Below are 15,834 nucleotides of genomic sequence, written 5' to 3' on the forward strand. Positions count from 1 at the left end.
GCTAGCAGAAAAACCACTGGACTCAGAATCAAGAGAGACACAGGTTTGACTCCTGCCTTTGGTACTCACTGGAGCAGCTGTATGGTGTAGGGGATAGAGCCCTGGGCCTGACACAAAGACCTGAGTTCAAATCTAGCTGCAGACACTTACTAGCTAGCTGTGTAACACAAGGCAAGGTATTTCACCTCTGCCTCAGCTTTTTCGATTGTAAAATGGAGGTGATAATAGTATCAATCCCAGAGTGTGGTTGTGAGGATCAAATGAGAAAATATTGTAGAGCACCTAGCACATAACAGGGGCTTAAATGTTTGTTTGCCTCCTTCCTTCCTTCACTAGCTCTGTGTGATCATGGGCAATCGACTTAACTTCTCTGAGCCTCAGTTTCTGCATCTATAAAATAGGAATTTATACCAGCAGTACATACTTTACAAGCTTGATGTAAAGACTGAATAAGTTCCTGAATGTCAAGAGGTTAACTGCTTTAATGAGTTATTTAACTTAATTCTTAACTTAATGAGTTATTTAAGTTTTTTAATTAAAATCCCAATGGGAGCCAATATCCTCAGAGTTTCCTCACAGTTTCCAGATTCTTACATAGAAAAGTTCAATCTCCATTTGTTATTAGCCATGTGGGGACATCCATGACTCATGTAAGGTAGCACAGATATCATATGTGTGTTAGAGCAAGCCTACAAATATCACAGAAGTGCTCATCACTGTGCCTACGCATGTAATGTGGTATAGGGAGTGTTAGATTTTTCTGCCCTTCCCTTCTTTTCTATTTCTTTTTTTGGAGACTTGTTTTGGGGAGAGGCAGTTGTTTGAAGCAGGTGTTTGGGGGTGGTGTGATCTTCCCCCAGACCTTCTCTGGGTAGGCTCCAGAAAGAAGAATCTGAGAAAGGCTCTGAATGAGTATGGAAAAGATAAGTTCTGAGAAGGAATGTTCAGAAACAAGGATAATAATAATTATTATCATTTTTATTACAATAGCTAGTACTTATTTAGTGATAATGATGTGCCAGGCACTGTGCTAAGCCCTTATAAAAATTTTCTCATTTGATCCTCACAATAACCAGGGAGGGAGGCACTATTATTATACCCATTAACCTCCCCCAGAGGTTAAATAACTTGCCCAAGGTCACACAGCTAGTAAGCATCTGAGATCTGATTTGAACTCAGGTCTTTCTGCCCCTAGGTCCAGGGCTCTACCCATTTCCCCACCTAGCTTCCTCTGAGCAAGGAGCAAGGAGGGAGGATCTGAAACTTTGATGTGGTGTTAATACTGCAAGACTGAAGAGAAAATCTTGAGCTTATAAGTCATGGTGCTTATTAAGTGAATAGATGTTCCTAAAATGTAGGGGCTGCCCTGTGTCCCTTCATCCCCAGAGCAGTTGTACAGAAACTCAGAAGTCCAGAGAATCACTCTGTGAATTATATTTCTGAATTAAGTTATTGATTAGTAATTTACAAGATTAAGGCTCTTAGCAACTTGTCTAGAGTTGCTGCTGTTTAACCTTTGTTCTTGAAGAGGACCAATGATGTCTCAAGGGTCACATCACATCCTGACTTCCGAATGAATTGGATTTAAGTAAGGCAGACCCGGGCAAAGCCATTAGCCTCACTCTCTCCTCCAGAGTCATCGGAATCCAGCAGCAAGACAAAGGCCAAGATGGCTGGCGATTGCCTGGGATGCAGTGGGTGTGACTTCAGCTTTTCTGACTTAAAGTCTTTCTTAAGGTCTGACTTAAAACTTAAACTCTTTTCAAAGAACAAGAGGAAGCAACCTTGGAAAAAGAGCCCTGTTTGAGAAAACTTTGGGATTACTGCTAAACTAGGTTTTAGGCAAATCTTCTTATGGACCAGTTGTGTCTTTTGGGTTGGCTTTAAGATAGGGCAAGCCCACAAACTCATGCACCCCCTCCTAAAATAGAACCCAACCCTCAGGATAGTGCTGATCCATTCCCCACAATTTTGTGTTAAAAGCCTGTCTTGTTCCCAGATTCACCCTGTAAAACAGGGATTCTTAACCTAGGGGCAAGGGGGATTGTGAAATTAGACCTTTTAATATTTTGATAACTATATTCTGACATCATTGCTTTTAAAAATATTTTGATAACTGTATTTAATTATAATTGGTTTCCTTCTTAATCCTCTTATATTTTATACATTTAAAAGCATTACTCTGAGAAAGGGTTGATAGGCTTCACCAGACTGCCCAAGTGGTCCAGGACACAAAAACAGTTAAGAACTTCTGCTGTAGAAAATAGAGGACAACTCCAACTCAAGAGAAATTCCTTTGCATCAGAATATTTCTCTGCCAAAGAGACGAAGCGGTTGAGCACCAGAAATGATGGAAATCAGGACTGTCTCCTTCTTGCCCCATATGGGAAGGAAGGTTTTACTGAGCAGTCTGGATAGGGTAATGGCTGCTGACAATAAATCTGTGCTTGCTGTAATAACTATGCCTTTCATTTCTAGACCTTTCATTCTGGGATCCTGGGATACAATGAACTCAGAGCTCTGAAACCCAATTGGAACAGACCTCAATGAAGAATTCTAGGATAGCTTTTGAGGAACATTCAAGATTAAGGGCACCTCTTAGGTTCAAATTCCCTGGTACTCCCTTCTCTTTGGAGGCTGGAAAGGATCATGGGGTAATAGATTACAGCTGAAAGGAATCTGAAGGGCCATCTAATCTAGCATTTTCATTTTACAGATGGAGAAATCGAGGCCCAAAGAGGATCAGCAAATTACCCAAGGTCACATAGGTAGTAAACAGACCCAGTATTTGAACCCATTTCTTCAGTCTCTAAAACCAAGACCACTACCTCCACTGCCCCACCCCTCTATTGAACTTTTGGACAGCTCTAATGGTTAAGAAGATTTCCTTGTGTCAAACTAAAAATCTACCTATTTGTGAATTCTGCTCTTTGCCCCTATTTCTGCCTTCTGATGTCAAGCAAAAAAAAATGTTTAATTCCTATTCCATGACATTCCTTCAAAAGTATGAAGACAGGTTTCGTGTTTTCCGGCTATTCCCAATCTTTTCTCCAGTCTGAAAATCCCTGAAAGCTTTCTTTATCCCTGGACTTCACACCTAGAAAGTACGACCACCTTTGTGGCCTCTCTGTCTCTGACTGGCAGGTTGTTCTGAGAACTTACATTTTAAGTAGGAAGCCCAGACAAGCCATTCCCTCATTCCTCTCCAGGCTGCAGAGTTGATTCTCTAGGACATCCTCTACAATGCCCCTCTTTCCTCTTTCTTCCCTGCCTCCACTCCTACACCTTCCACTATTAGAATATAAGTTCTGAGGGCAAATATTGTCTTTTTGCTCATATTTATATCGCTAGTGCCTTATACAGTGCCTGGCATACAGTTAACAATAATGCTTGTTGACCTCTTTCAACCAACCACTGTATAGAATGGTGTCCCATCTCCTCACTGTTCTGGGCACGTCAGTTTGTCAAGTCTTTCATAAAATGTGGTGGACAGAACTGAACACACAACTCAGAATGTGGTCTGCTCAGGGTAGATCCCAACAATAAAGCCAATAATCCATCCCACAGGGAGTAACAGAGCTAGGATTTAAACCCACATCTTCTGATCCTGGATCCAACATGTTTTCCACCACACAATTCTACTTCCCTCTTATTCTCTGTTGCCAGTGAAAACAAAGAGAGCTGAAAGGGCAGGTGGGGTCTCTGGTAGAATACTTAGATGTTTTTGTTTTGTTTTTTGTTTTTTTGTTTTCCTTATCCACAGCATAGTTTGAGTTAGAACACACTGGTCTAGCTAACTTCTAGGCAACCTATCCATCACTGGAATTTTGTGTTTTTGTAAGGACAAGCCTCTTAGGTGGGGCTAGAAGATAGATTTCAGTTGAGTTGGAACAGTCTGAAACAAAATCTGCACACTAAATCTCCACTTATGCTTAGAGTTCTCATGGATCTTATTTGATCTTTCTCAATGTCAGCTAGCTTTTATGGGTGGGGAAATGTCTTCTGGGAGTGGAAGTCTAACGGGAGATTATTAGGGTTGGGGAAAATACTATAATCAGTAGCACTCTCACTCTCTGCCTCCATACCCAATTTTATTGATGAGCTATCAGAAGTAGGATAACGTCAGAATCACAAATCCTGTCTCCTGACCTTAGCTGCTCTCATTTAAAATTATTTGAGGACCTTCTAAACTCTTCCCCAGAGAAATCCAGAAATCTCACCATCCTTGCTGGTTCGGGACTTGTTTTCTAAAAACAGCTTGGTGTGATGGCAAGAGTGCTAAAGAGTGAGGAGGCATGTCTTCAAATCTTGGAACTGGCTCCTTTCATCTCCTGTCCTGCCAGACTTCTGGTCCCATCAACTGCTTCTGTTCCCTTGGATCATTTCCATCATCTTTCCCTATGGTCCCACATAGACTTCTTTCTTTAGTTCTGTCTCCTATTCTCTAGGGACACTTTCCAATCTTTCCTTTTGCATAGCAATGAACTAATCCACTATAAGCTTCCTATATGTGTGCAGTAGCAAGATGAGTAGGTAATTAGAAGTAAGGTCAGTGTTCTTTTAGGTGATGCTTCCCTTCGTGACTTTCAGGTTGAAGCTCTCTTGTCTTTGTTCCTGCTGTTTCCTGTGCTTAGAATGCCCACCCTCTCCTCTTTAATTTGTTGAATTACTATACAAGCCTAACTCAAATCCTTCATGACATCTTTTCTGATTCCCCCCCCAACTTAGACCTCACATGGTATTTTGGTTTGTACTTCTCTAATCTATTTATCATGTAATATCGTGTACTCTAATTCTCTAATTATGTCTTACCTCTCTACTAGAACATAAGCTCCATAAGGGCAAGGGCTGTCCTTCTGTATCTCCTCCAGTGCCTAGCACAATCAGTTAATAAATACTTGTCAAGTAAGAGCTGTCTCTCATGGTTATTCTTGTATATCCCAAATCTTCCTGACTTGCTAGCCTTCCTCTACTAGTAGTTAGTACCTATCAGATGATATGTTGTTACCATATGTTGCAAGTGGTTTTTCTTCCTGTATTTTCTATTATTTCCCTTTCCCTTCTTTATCTGCATGGTGTAATGGAAAGACCACTGGACTTGGGAGTCTAAGAACCTGGATTCAAAGCCTGGATATGCCACTTTCTGCCTATATTACCTTGGGCAAGTCACTTACTCCCTCTGGGCCTCAGTTTCTTCATCTGCAAAATGGAGGGGTGGAGAAAGGCACATGTTCTAGATGAACTCCACAGGCCTTCCAACTCTAACACTGATTCCACAATCCTACTCCCTCAGTCATGGTCCTATCTCACAGCTTGCTTGGTTGTTTCCCCTATGCATATGCTCCATGAAGTATTACTCCTCAATTACATGAAACCTGTGGTTAGTGAAATTAGTTTATTAATCTTGAGCACACTTGGGAGGGTGATAGTGTTGGTCTCTGAGGTTTAAAATGGGGTGGACTGGAGGGCTCTGGAGTGGAGGCCTGAGTTTGGGAGCAAGGGAGGGAGTGAGGTGAGATATAAAGGCAGGGTTCTTTCTTTGCTTGGGTATAGGTGCTCTATAAGTAACTGGGCTCTGTTGCATGGCAACTGATGGTGCCATTAAAGATAAAGGCACAGAGAAGTGGGCAAGCAGGATGGAGCACTAGGCAGCATCCTCTTCCTGAAGCATCAGAGTTTCCCTGGCCTCAGGGCTCTCTAGATCTTCCGCAGGGATTCTTGGTGGCTCTAGCTCCAACCCTGGTTCTGCTTCAACCACTACCCCTGTCTCAGGTTGATTTTCAACGCCCTGGTTAGCGCCCAATCGGGGAGGCTTGGTGGGAGTAGGTGGAGGTGGGGCAGGACCCTTGCTCTTTCGGGTGGACAGTGCCCTTCTAAGGCTCTGCACCTTCTCTAAACCAGTACGCCGAAGACGCTTGGCCCGGGATTCCACTGGCTCCTCATCTGAGCTGTCCCTTTCTTCCAGCTCTTCTAGAGCCTCTGGTCCCAGTTCCTTCTCTTCCAGCTCTGTGGATTCTGGCTCCTTTTGAAAAGCTCTGGCTGGAATTTCTGCCTCCTCCTAAAAGTGAAGAACAATGAACATTATCTTCCCAGCAACAATGTCTTGGTATAGTTGTTTAAGATGTCACTTCCAGAAGCAATACTGACCACCTGAGCTACCTGCCAGCTCAATATTATGCCTCTGCAACCCTCTCAAGCCTTCCTGCCTGGGAAATACTCCTGGCATAATTTGGGCTACCCCCTTGCTTCTACAACCCCAGAAGTGGACGGAATACCTAGGGAAAGGTAACTGAATCTAACTATAAGCAGGAATCTAGGCCTTATGAGTTAAGTTTACTTAGTGCCTAGAAGTCATTAAATTCCACCCAAGTCATTCCATTAAGGCTGAGTCACAGGAAGTTTTGTATTGGGTAGAAGCTACCCACAGCAGCATAACTAGGAATAACTGTTGAGAAAGAGGAAAAAAAATCCTTTCTATAACTTTTTCCACATGGGGATGGAAGGGGGGGATTGAGGGTCATGTCCCATACAAGCCAGGAGATGCCGTCGTCCACAGAAATGAACAACACATTAAAGGGCAGGACTCTTTAATGTTTTATGCAGCCTGGATCCCTCTGCCATTCTGGTACAATCCATGGACCCATTCTTAGAATACTTTTTTAAAACCCATAAAATACATATGATTATAAAGGAAACCAGATAATGTAATTTTTTCCCAGCCAAGTTCATGGACCTTCCTAAATCTATCCATGGACAAAGAGTCTGCGGACCCCAGGTAAAGAAAAATCCCTGGTGTTAAGGGAGAAGCACTAAGCCCAAAGAGTAGAGACCTGGATTCCAGTCTTACCAATGCCACTATCTTGCTGCCTGACTTTGGTTAAGTCCTTTCCTCTCTTTGGGACTGTTTCCTCATCTGTAAAACGAGGGCGCTGGACTCCGAGATTCCCTAAAGTCTCTTCCAGCACTCAATCTGCGTCTATGCCAACGTGGAATGTTGTACGGGTCTGGGCGGGGCATGAAAGGCGGGAGCAGCTACTCGGTCAAGGGCTTGTGGGCGTGGTATAGAATGATGACGCCAGCGTGGGTGCGGCTTGAAGCTGCACATCAGAAGCCCCGCGCCCGAGCCAGGAATGTAGGCGCGGTCGAAGGAACCGGGGGGTACCCCGAGGGACTAGGTTTGGGGGCCTGCGCTGGAGCCCTCACTGACCTTGAAGAGCTGGACGTGCAGCTGGCCGCGGGCGACCAGCAGCGCGTGGTTGGCCTCGAGCCGCTGCACCTGGAGCGCCCGGCGGATGGCGCGCTCGCGGGCGGCGTGGGCGTGCGTGCTGACGCGCTCGGCCTTGGCCAGCAGCTGGGCCAGCGTGTTGCTGGTGGCCCCGTGGCTGCGGCTGAGCGCGCCCAGGCCGCTCTGGATGCGGCGCACAGTGCCCGTCAGGCCTCCCTGCCGCCGGGCCAGGCCGCCCTGGCGCTCCCGCACCGCCTCCAGCATGGTGGACAGCTTCTCCAGTAGCGTCACCACTGTCACCGCGTGCACCGGGCCGCGCTCCACGGCTTCAGCCGCCGGCACGCCTTCACCCATGGCCCCTCGAGATGCCCGCGCCCGAGCCCACTCCAATCTGGTCCCGTCCCGTTCCTCCCTCTGCCGCTTGTGCTGTGCCCAGCGGTCTCCCGGGCTCCTCCTTCCGGGGGCGGGGAGCGCAGCTGGAGGGCCGGGGTCCGTGACTCAGACGGGCGGGGCCGGGGTCTTTAGGGGCTGCCCTTTCTCCAGCGCCACGCCCTGACCAAACCTCCCTCCCTCGTCCTGCGGGGCTCCTCCCGCAGAGGGAGGCGGGCAGCCGGGGGCCCTGGTCCCAAAAATTCCTCGTCCAGCGGCCACGCCCTGGACAGCAGCCTGCTCTTTCGCTCCGTGCTTGGGCGCCGTGGGCATCAGCACCTCCCTCTGACTCTGCGTGCCTAAGGAGCGAAGCTCCAGATCTGGGAGACCAGCCCCTTCGGGGTTATAGCGTTGTTTGAGGCTCGACTCCCAAAGACCACCTTCGAAGTCGGAAGCCCCTTGTGGGGGGAGGGGGCAGCAGTCCACCGCTCCAGATTTATTTTTACGTTGTTCCTCTTCACCTACTTAACGGTCCTCCAGCCAAACTGACTGGCTCACTAGCTGCTCCCTCTGATTGGCTTTCCCTCTGTGCCTTGTACCAGCTGTGCCAAATATCGATCCTCCAGGGAGGATCCTGTGGGCCCAACCCATTCTGAGACGTTTTCCCACTTGCACAGACTGTACTGGCATTGCTGTAGGGCGGTTTTCCCACCACTGCTGATGTTGGGTTGTTGTGTATTTGTTCACTAAGACCCCTGCCTGTGTTTCCCATTTGGGCCTGGGGATTTCCTGATTAACTGGCTAATTTCTTCTCCCATCCAGTACTTCGTCATTTGTCGTTGTTTCTTAAAACGTGGTTGTTCCCCCACTTAGTCTTTCTTTTTAAGTCTCATCCCTTCTGGTTGGAATTGGCTTCCTGAAATGCTCATCTCCAGCCCAGTTATAACCGAAGGAATAATTTATTTCACTGAAACAAGCCAGCCTTGATGCCACAGCCTCAAAGTTGTGTGGCCCCCATCTTTCTGATCTGTTGAACACCTTAAAATGGTTAAACGGGCCACCAAACCCCAGGTTTATGACTAGGCCACCTCCCTGAAGAAAGTGGATGATTGGGAATCAATAAACAGTCAATTAAAAAAAGTGAATAAAAAACTAAGCATCTACTATGCCAGGCACTGGGGATACAAAGAGACAAAAAAACAGTCCCTGCCTTCAAAGAGCTTATGGTCTAATGTACATCATGCAAACAATTATATAGAAAGCAAGCTTTATACAGGATAAGTAAGAGATGATTAATTGAAGGGAGGCACTGGATTTAAGAAGGGTTGGGGAAGGCTAGGAGGTCAGTAGTTAGAGCAGAGAAGGGAGAATGTTCAAAACATGGGGGACAGCCAGAGAAAATGCCCAGAGCAGAGAGATCAAATGCCTTGTTCCTGGAACGGCCTGGAGGCCAGTAAAACTGGGTCAAAGACATGTGTCCTAGAGTGAGGTGTAAGAGGGCTAGAAAGCTAGAAGGGGGCAAGCACCATTTTGCACTTGATCTTGGAGGCAACAGGAAACCACTGGAGTTTATCAAGTAGGGGGTGACATGATTGTACCTGGGCTTTAGGATTACCAGTTTAGTGACTGAATGGAGGAATGGAGGGGAGAGCTCTGAGGCAGGCATACCCAACTACAGGCTATTGCAATCTTCCAGGTGTGAGGTGATGAGGGCCTGCACTGGAGGGTTATCAGTGTCATCGGAGAAAAGGGGACATACATGAGAGATGTTGCAAAGGTGAAATGGACAGGCCTTAGCAAGGGGCTGGATATTGGGCATGGGGTGAGAGTGAGAAGTCCAGGATGACTCTTAGGTTGTGAGCCTGAGAGAAGGGGAGGATGATATTGCCCTATACAGTAATATGGGAGGGAGGACTGGAGGGCTTAGGGCTGGGGTGGGAAACCTTCAGCCTCAAGGCCACGTGTGGCCCTCTAGGTCCTCAAGTTCAGCCCTTTGACTGAATCCAAACTTCACAGAACAAATCCCTTTAATAAAAGGATTTGTTCTGTGAAACTTGGACTCAGTCAAAAGGCTGAACCCAAGGACCTTAGGGTGAAGCTGATGAGTTCCATTTTGGACATGTTGAGTTTAAGATGTCTACTAGACATCTTAGGGCAGCTAGATGAGGCGGTAGATAGGGTGTGGGGCCTAGAGTCAGGAAGATTCATCTTCTTTAGTTTGAAGCTGACATTAGACACTGTGTGATCCTGGGCAAGTTATTTAACCCTGTTTGCCTCAGTTTCCTCATCTGCAAAATGAGCTGGAGAAGGAAATGGCAAACCACTCTAGTATTTTTTGCCAAGAAAACCCCAAATAGGATCATAAAGAGTCAGATGCAACTAAAATGACTAACTAAAAACAGTTGTACTTCCAGTTCAAGATGTCTGAAAGGTAGTTGGAGATGTGAGGGTCAGCAGAGAGACTGGGACAGCATGAGTACATTGAAAAATCACAGATTTAGGCTTTTGAAAAGAAATTATTTAGTACAGTCATGAAGAAAAAGGCGGGAAAAAGGACAGAAGAAATGGAATGGAAACCTCGATACAATGGAAAGACTAATGCATATACAAATTAGCTTTCCTCCAAATCCTTGTTTCATTTAAGTCTTCATCCTCAACCCGTCAGCAGCGTTTGATATCTTTCCAGATTCATCCCCCTTTACTTAGCACAAATCATGTATTTAGATCTAGACGCAACCTGAAAGGTCATCTAGTCCAACCCACTCTTTTTACAAATGAGGAAACTGAGAGTAAGCGACTTGGCCAGGGTCACAAAAATAGTAAGTGGTAGAGACCTAATACACATCCAGATCCTCTGACGCCAGATCCCAAGTTCTTCCTCTCCACGTTGTGCATTGTCTCCAGCTTCTAACCCTCCTTCAACATGGGTATACAGTCAATGTTCTGTCCTTCACCCTCTTCTTTCTACATTATCTCTCTGGTATTTCATAACCCTCATGGCTTATATTACTGAATTTAAGTAGGTGACTCTTAAATCTATTTCTAATACAGACCTCTCTAGAATTCCAACCTCACATTCTGCGAAATCATAGAATCTCAGTTGAAAAAAGAAGGAAAAGGCATTTATTAAGCACCTGCTGTGTGCCAAACACTTTACAAGTATTATTTCATTTAATCTTCACAACAACCTTGGGAGGTTGGTGGTATTATCATAATTCTTATTTTACAGTTGAGGAAACTGAGGCAGACAAATGTTGTTACTTGCTCAGAGTCACACACCTAGGATCTGAGACAAGATTTGAACTTGTGTCTTTCTGACTCCGGAGTCAGCACTCTATGCACTACATACAGCACCTAGCTATCTCAAAAGTTATCTAGTGTAACCAGTACCTGAACAGTTATAAACCTATTCTACAGTATCCCTGGTAAGTTGACATCCAGCCTCTTAGAAATCTTAAGTGTTGGACAACTAATGCAGCCTATTCCTCTTTCGGACAATGGTTAGGAAGATTTTCCTTATATCTAATTAAAATGTGCCCCTCTGTCTTCAGCCCATTGCTTCTTTCCTCTGGAGAAACATAAAACACTAATCCTTCCTCCTATGTGTTAGCCCTTTGAATATTTGAAGATTGGGTTCATACTCTCCCCACCCCTAAAAATCTTCTCTAAGCATTCTCAGATCCTTCAATTGATCCTCAAGCACATAGCATTTAAGTCCAATCACCAGTCTGGGACCCCTTTGAATCTATAAAAACTTGTTTCTGCTTCCTAAAGCATGGCACCCAAAACTGAACACACTATTCCAGAGATGAGCTAACCAGAGCTGAGTACAAAAGGATCTATGTCTATCATTTCCCTCATTCTGAATGCCACTTCTATTTCTGGAGTCTCGGATTGGAGAATAAATGTTTGTTGAATTGAATTGAAATAACTTATTGACTGTTGCACCACATTGTTGACTCCTATTAAGCTGACTGTCCACTAAAACCCAAGTGTGGTTTTTCACATGAATTGTTGTCCAGTCATACTTCCTCCACCCAATACTAATTTTTTAATAACCCCTGTAGAACCCTTATAATTATTATTATTAAATTAAATTTTATTAGTTTTAGCCTTTCATTCTACCCTGTCAGAATCTTAAGGTCATCGATTTAGAACTAAAAAGGATAATCCAGGGGTTCTTAATCTTTTTTGTGTATGTCATGGCTTTGACACACACCCTTTGGCTATCTGGTGAAACCTGTTGACCTCTTCTCCGAATAATGGTTTTAAATTCATAAACTGAAACACAAAGCATTACAAAGAAACAAATTATATTGAATCCAAATATTTTTTAAAACAAGTTCATAGGTCCTAGGTTAAGGAGCCCTGACCTAATTCAAGACCTTCATATTATAGATGAGGAAACTGAGGCCCAGAGAGGTTAAGGAAGTGGCCTAGGGTAACATAGGGAGTGTCAACTGAGATTTGAAGCTAAGTTCTAACCCCAAATCCAACAGTTTTTCCTCGCTGAACTACATTACCTCTTTTTGATCTCGATTACACACACATACACATACACACACGTATGTATATGTGTGTGTATGTACATATACCTATATATACATAAATACACATACATATGTATATAGTATGTATTTGTACATATGTATAGATACATATGTTGCCTCATTTTTACCCCAGCTTTATACATGTGTAAATATATGTATAGGCATATAGATATCTATGTTATTTATATATATAAGCAATGCTTCCCATGGCATCTAAAAATTTAATACAGCATGCCCTCTATTTGTTCATCTAAATCAGTAAAAATGTTAAACAAGACAAGAGTAATAACAACCCTGAAGGATTCTAGAAATCTCCATCCCAGTTGATCTCAATCATTAATCACTGTGCTTTGGGCCTGGTTATTCAGATGCCTCCAAAGGTTTGTAATTGTGCTATTACTTAGCCCTTGTCTCTCAATCTCCTTTCAGAAGGATGTCATGAGAGGCTTTGTCAGATGGCTTCCTAAAATTCAGTTATACTATCCCTAATTATATTCTCCTCATCTACCGGTCTAGTAACTCTGTCAAAAAAAGGAAATGAAATTAGGCTGCCATGAGCTGTTCTGGATAAACCCATGCTGGCTTTGGTGGTTGCCACTTCCCTTTCTGAGGGTTTGTAAACTATCCCTTTAATAACAGATTCTAGAAATTTGTCAGAAAATGAAGTTGCTGGCCTATAGTTTAAGAATTCTTCCTCTTTTGGAAAATCAGAATAAATATTGCACCTCTGTCCTGAAGTGTCGTAATTCTTCACAATTATTCAAAGATCACTGACAGTGGTTCAGCAAACTTAGCATCCTAGGGCAGGGAGTTTATAGATCATCTAGTGAATGAACACCTTTCTTTTACAAATGAAGAAACTGAGCCCTTTTTTTTTTCTTTTCCAGTTTTCTGGGATAGAGTTTGTCTGGGCTTGTTGCCTTTATCCTGTGTATTCCAGGGCCTTGCACAGCGCCTTTCAAATAGCAGACCCTTGGTATCATGATGGTCATTGAACCTCTTTGAACCTCAGTTTCCTTATCTGTAGAATGAAGTTAATATTTGCTCTAGGAGGTAAGGAATATGTTTTTGTAAACCTTAAGGCATTTACATCTATCTTGCACATAGTTACCAAAGTAATCTTCCTAAGGGACAAGGTAGCTATGTCCCTCCACTGTTCAAAAGCTTTATTGTTTGTAGGATACAATTAAAACCACTCAGCCTGACATTCCAAGCCCTTAACAATCTGACTACAAGCTACCTTCCCAGTCATATTTCATATTACACCCTTTCACGTACTATATTCTCCAGCGAAACTGAACTACTGGATGTTCTCACCTCTGTACATGCATTCGCACAAGCTGCCCCCATGGCTGGGATGAACAGAATCATTTCTGCCTTTCAGAATCCTTATCCTCAAGTCTCAGCTATATTGTCACCACCTTCATGTAGCTTTCGATGATTCTCTCAACTGACCATGTCCTTTCCCTCCTCAAATATTCCTATGACCCTTTATGTTACACACACACATACATACCCACACCCACCCACCCACACACACACACACACACACACACACCCATTCTCCCATCAGTCTCTGCCTTTTATTAGGCAGTTCTATGCACTTACAAGCTTTATTCCTCATTGTGGAATATAAGCTCTTTGAGGGAAATGATTGTTTCAATATTTTCTTTGTATCCTAGGAGAGTACTTCAGCGTCTTGCATGTGTTGGGTGTTAATGGTGCAGCTAGGTGGTGTAGCGGTTAGAGTGCTGGGCCTGGAGACAGGAAGTTGTTATGCAGTCACATCTGACTCTTCATGACCCCATTTGGGGTTTTCTTGGCAAAGATAATGGAGTGGTTTGCCATTTCCTTCTCCAGCTCATTTTACAGATGAGAAACAGGGTTAAGTGACTTCCTCAGGACCACACAGATCATTAAGTGTCTGAAGCAGGAGCTCAGGTCACCCTGACTTCAGGCCTGGCACTCTATCCACTGCAGAGCCAGAAGATCTGACTTCAAATCCAGCCTCGAATACTTACTAGCTGTATGACCCCTAGGCAAGTCACTTAACCTCTGTATGCTTGTTTCCTTATCTGTAAAATGAGAATAATAATAGCACCTACCTCCCGGGGTTGTTATGAGGATAAAATGAGATAATAATTGTAAAGCACTTAGCACAGTGCCTGACACATGCAAGCATACCTTGTTTTATTCTGCTTCACTTTATCATGCTTCTCAGATATTAGGTTTTCACAAATTGAAGGTTTATGGCAGCTCTAGACTGAGCAAGTCTATCAGCACCATTTTTCCAACAGCTCACATCATGTGTGCTCAGCTCACATATCTGTGTCACATTTTGGTAATTCTCACAATATTTCAAATTTTTTCATTATTTTATCTGTTATAGTGATCTGTGATCAATGACCTTTGAAGTTACTATTGTAATTATTTTGGGGCACCATGAACCAAACCCATGTAAGATGAATGGTGAACTTAATTGATAAATGTGTGTATTCTGACTGCTCCACCAACTGGCCTTCCCTGTCTCTCTCCCCTCTCCTTGGGTCTCCCTATTCCCTGAGACACAACAATATTAAAATTAGGCCAATTCATAACCCTACAATGATCTCTAATTATTCAAGTGAAAAGAAGAGTTGCTCAACAAGGCAAACTTCATTGCTATCTTATTTGAAGAAATTGCCACAGCCACCCCAACCTTCAGCAGCTACTCCCCTGACCAGTCAGTAACCATCAGCATCAAGGCAAGACTTTCAACCAGCAAAAAGATTACAACTTGCTGAAGGTTCAGTTGATGGTTGGCATTTTTTTTAGCAATAAATTTTTTTAATTGAGTTATATACATTTTTTTAAAGAAATAATACTATTGTGCACTTAACAGACTACAGGATAGTATAAACATAACTTTTACATGCACTGGAAAACCAACAAATTTGTGTGACTTATTTTATTTGCTTTATTGTGGTGGTCTGGAATTAAACCCGCAATATCACCAAGGTATACCTGTAGAAAGCGCTTGTATAAATCTTAGCTATTATTATTGTTAATAACAAATGTTTATTAAATGTTTGAACGTTATTTGGAATGGAAATGTGCAATATTAATAATAATGACTGTTTCTTTCTCGAAGCCCTTTAAAAAAGATGATAATCATAAAGGGAAAGGGAACAGGTGCTAAATGTGTCTCATTTGATCATAATAAAATAAAATAAAAATAACTGTTGGGCAGCTAGGCGGGGCAGTGGATGGAGTACCAAACTTGGAGAGGTCACATCCTGCCTCAGACACTTACCACCTGTATGATCCTTGGCAACTCACTTAACCTCTCTCAACTTCAGTTTCCCCATCTGTGAAATGGGGATTATTGTGAGGAATAAATGAGATAATACATACCAAGGGCAAAGCTGAAAATGTTGTGCAAATGTCTTCTATTATTATAATTTCCAATTAGGAGTAGTAGACTTGCTCACCATTTGCTCAATTACCTGGTGCTTCAGTTTCCTGTTAACCATTTCTTTTACGAATTTCATAGTATGACTATTATTCACAGACACTAAATAAGCTGAAAAAATTATTTTTCTATTATTATTACCTCATATACCCTAGCAGCAGTTTTATCTCTTCTTTGATTTTCCTCTTGTTTCTGACACAAACAGGCCCACTGTATTTCCAAATGTCCTGTGGGCATCT

At 43.3% G+C, this 15,834-nt stretch overlaps 1 protein-coding gene across 1 annotated transcript; it reads right to left on the bottom strand.

Annotated features, from left to right (window-relative positions):
* Positions 1–5,380: 5,380 nt before the first annotated feature.
* CAVIN3 (caveolae associated protein 3) lies at positions 5,381–8,152 on the bottom strand. The gene is made up of 2 exons (XM_020975898.2): positions 7,208–8,152; positions 5,381–6,058 (listed from the first exon to the last, which is right to left on the bottom strand). Exons 1-2 carry the CDS (start codon positions 7,577–7,579, stop codon positions 5,645–5,647), a joined length of 786 nt encoding a protein of 261 aa, XP_020831557.1. The 5' UTR covers positions 7,580–8,152; the 3' UTR covers positions 5,381–5,644.
* Positions 8,153–15,834: the final 7,682 nt, after the last annotated feature.

The sequence above is a fragment of the Phascolarctos cinereus genome, unplaced genomic scaffold (genome assembly GCF_003287225.1).
Source record: "Phascolarctos cinereus isolate Bilbo 61053 unplaced genomic scaffold, phaCin_HiC Scaffold_726;HRSCAF=1367, whole genome shotgun sequence".
In the NCBI taxonomy this organism is placed as follows: domain Eukaryota; kingdom Metazoa; phylum Chordata; class Mammalia; order Diprotodontia; family Phascolarctidae; genus Phascolarctos; species Phascolarctos cinereus.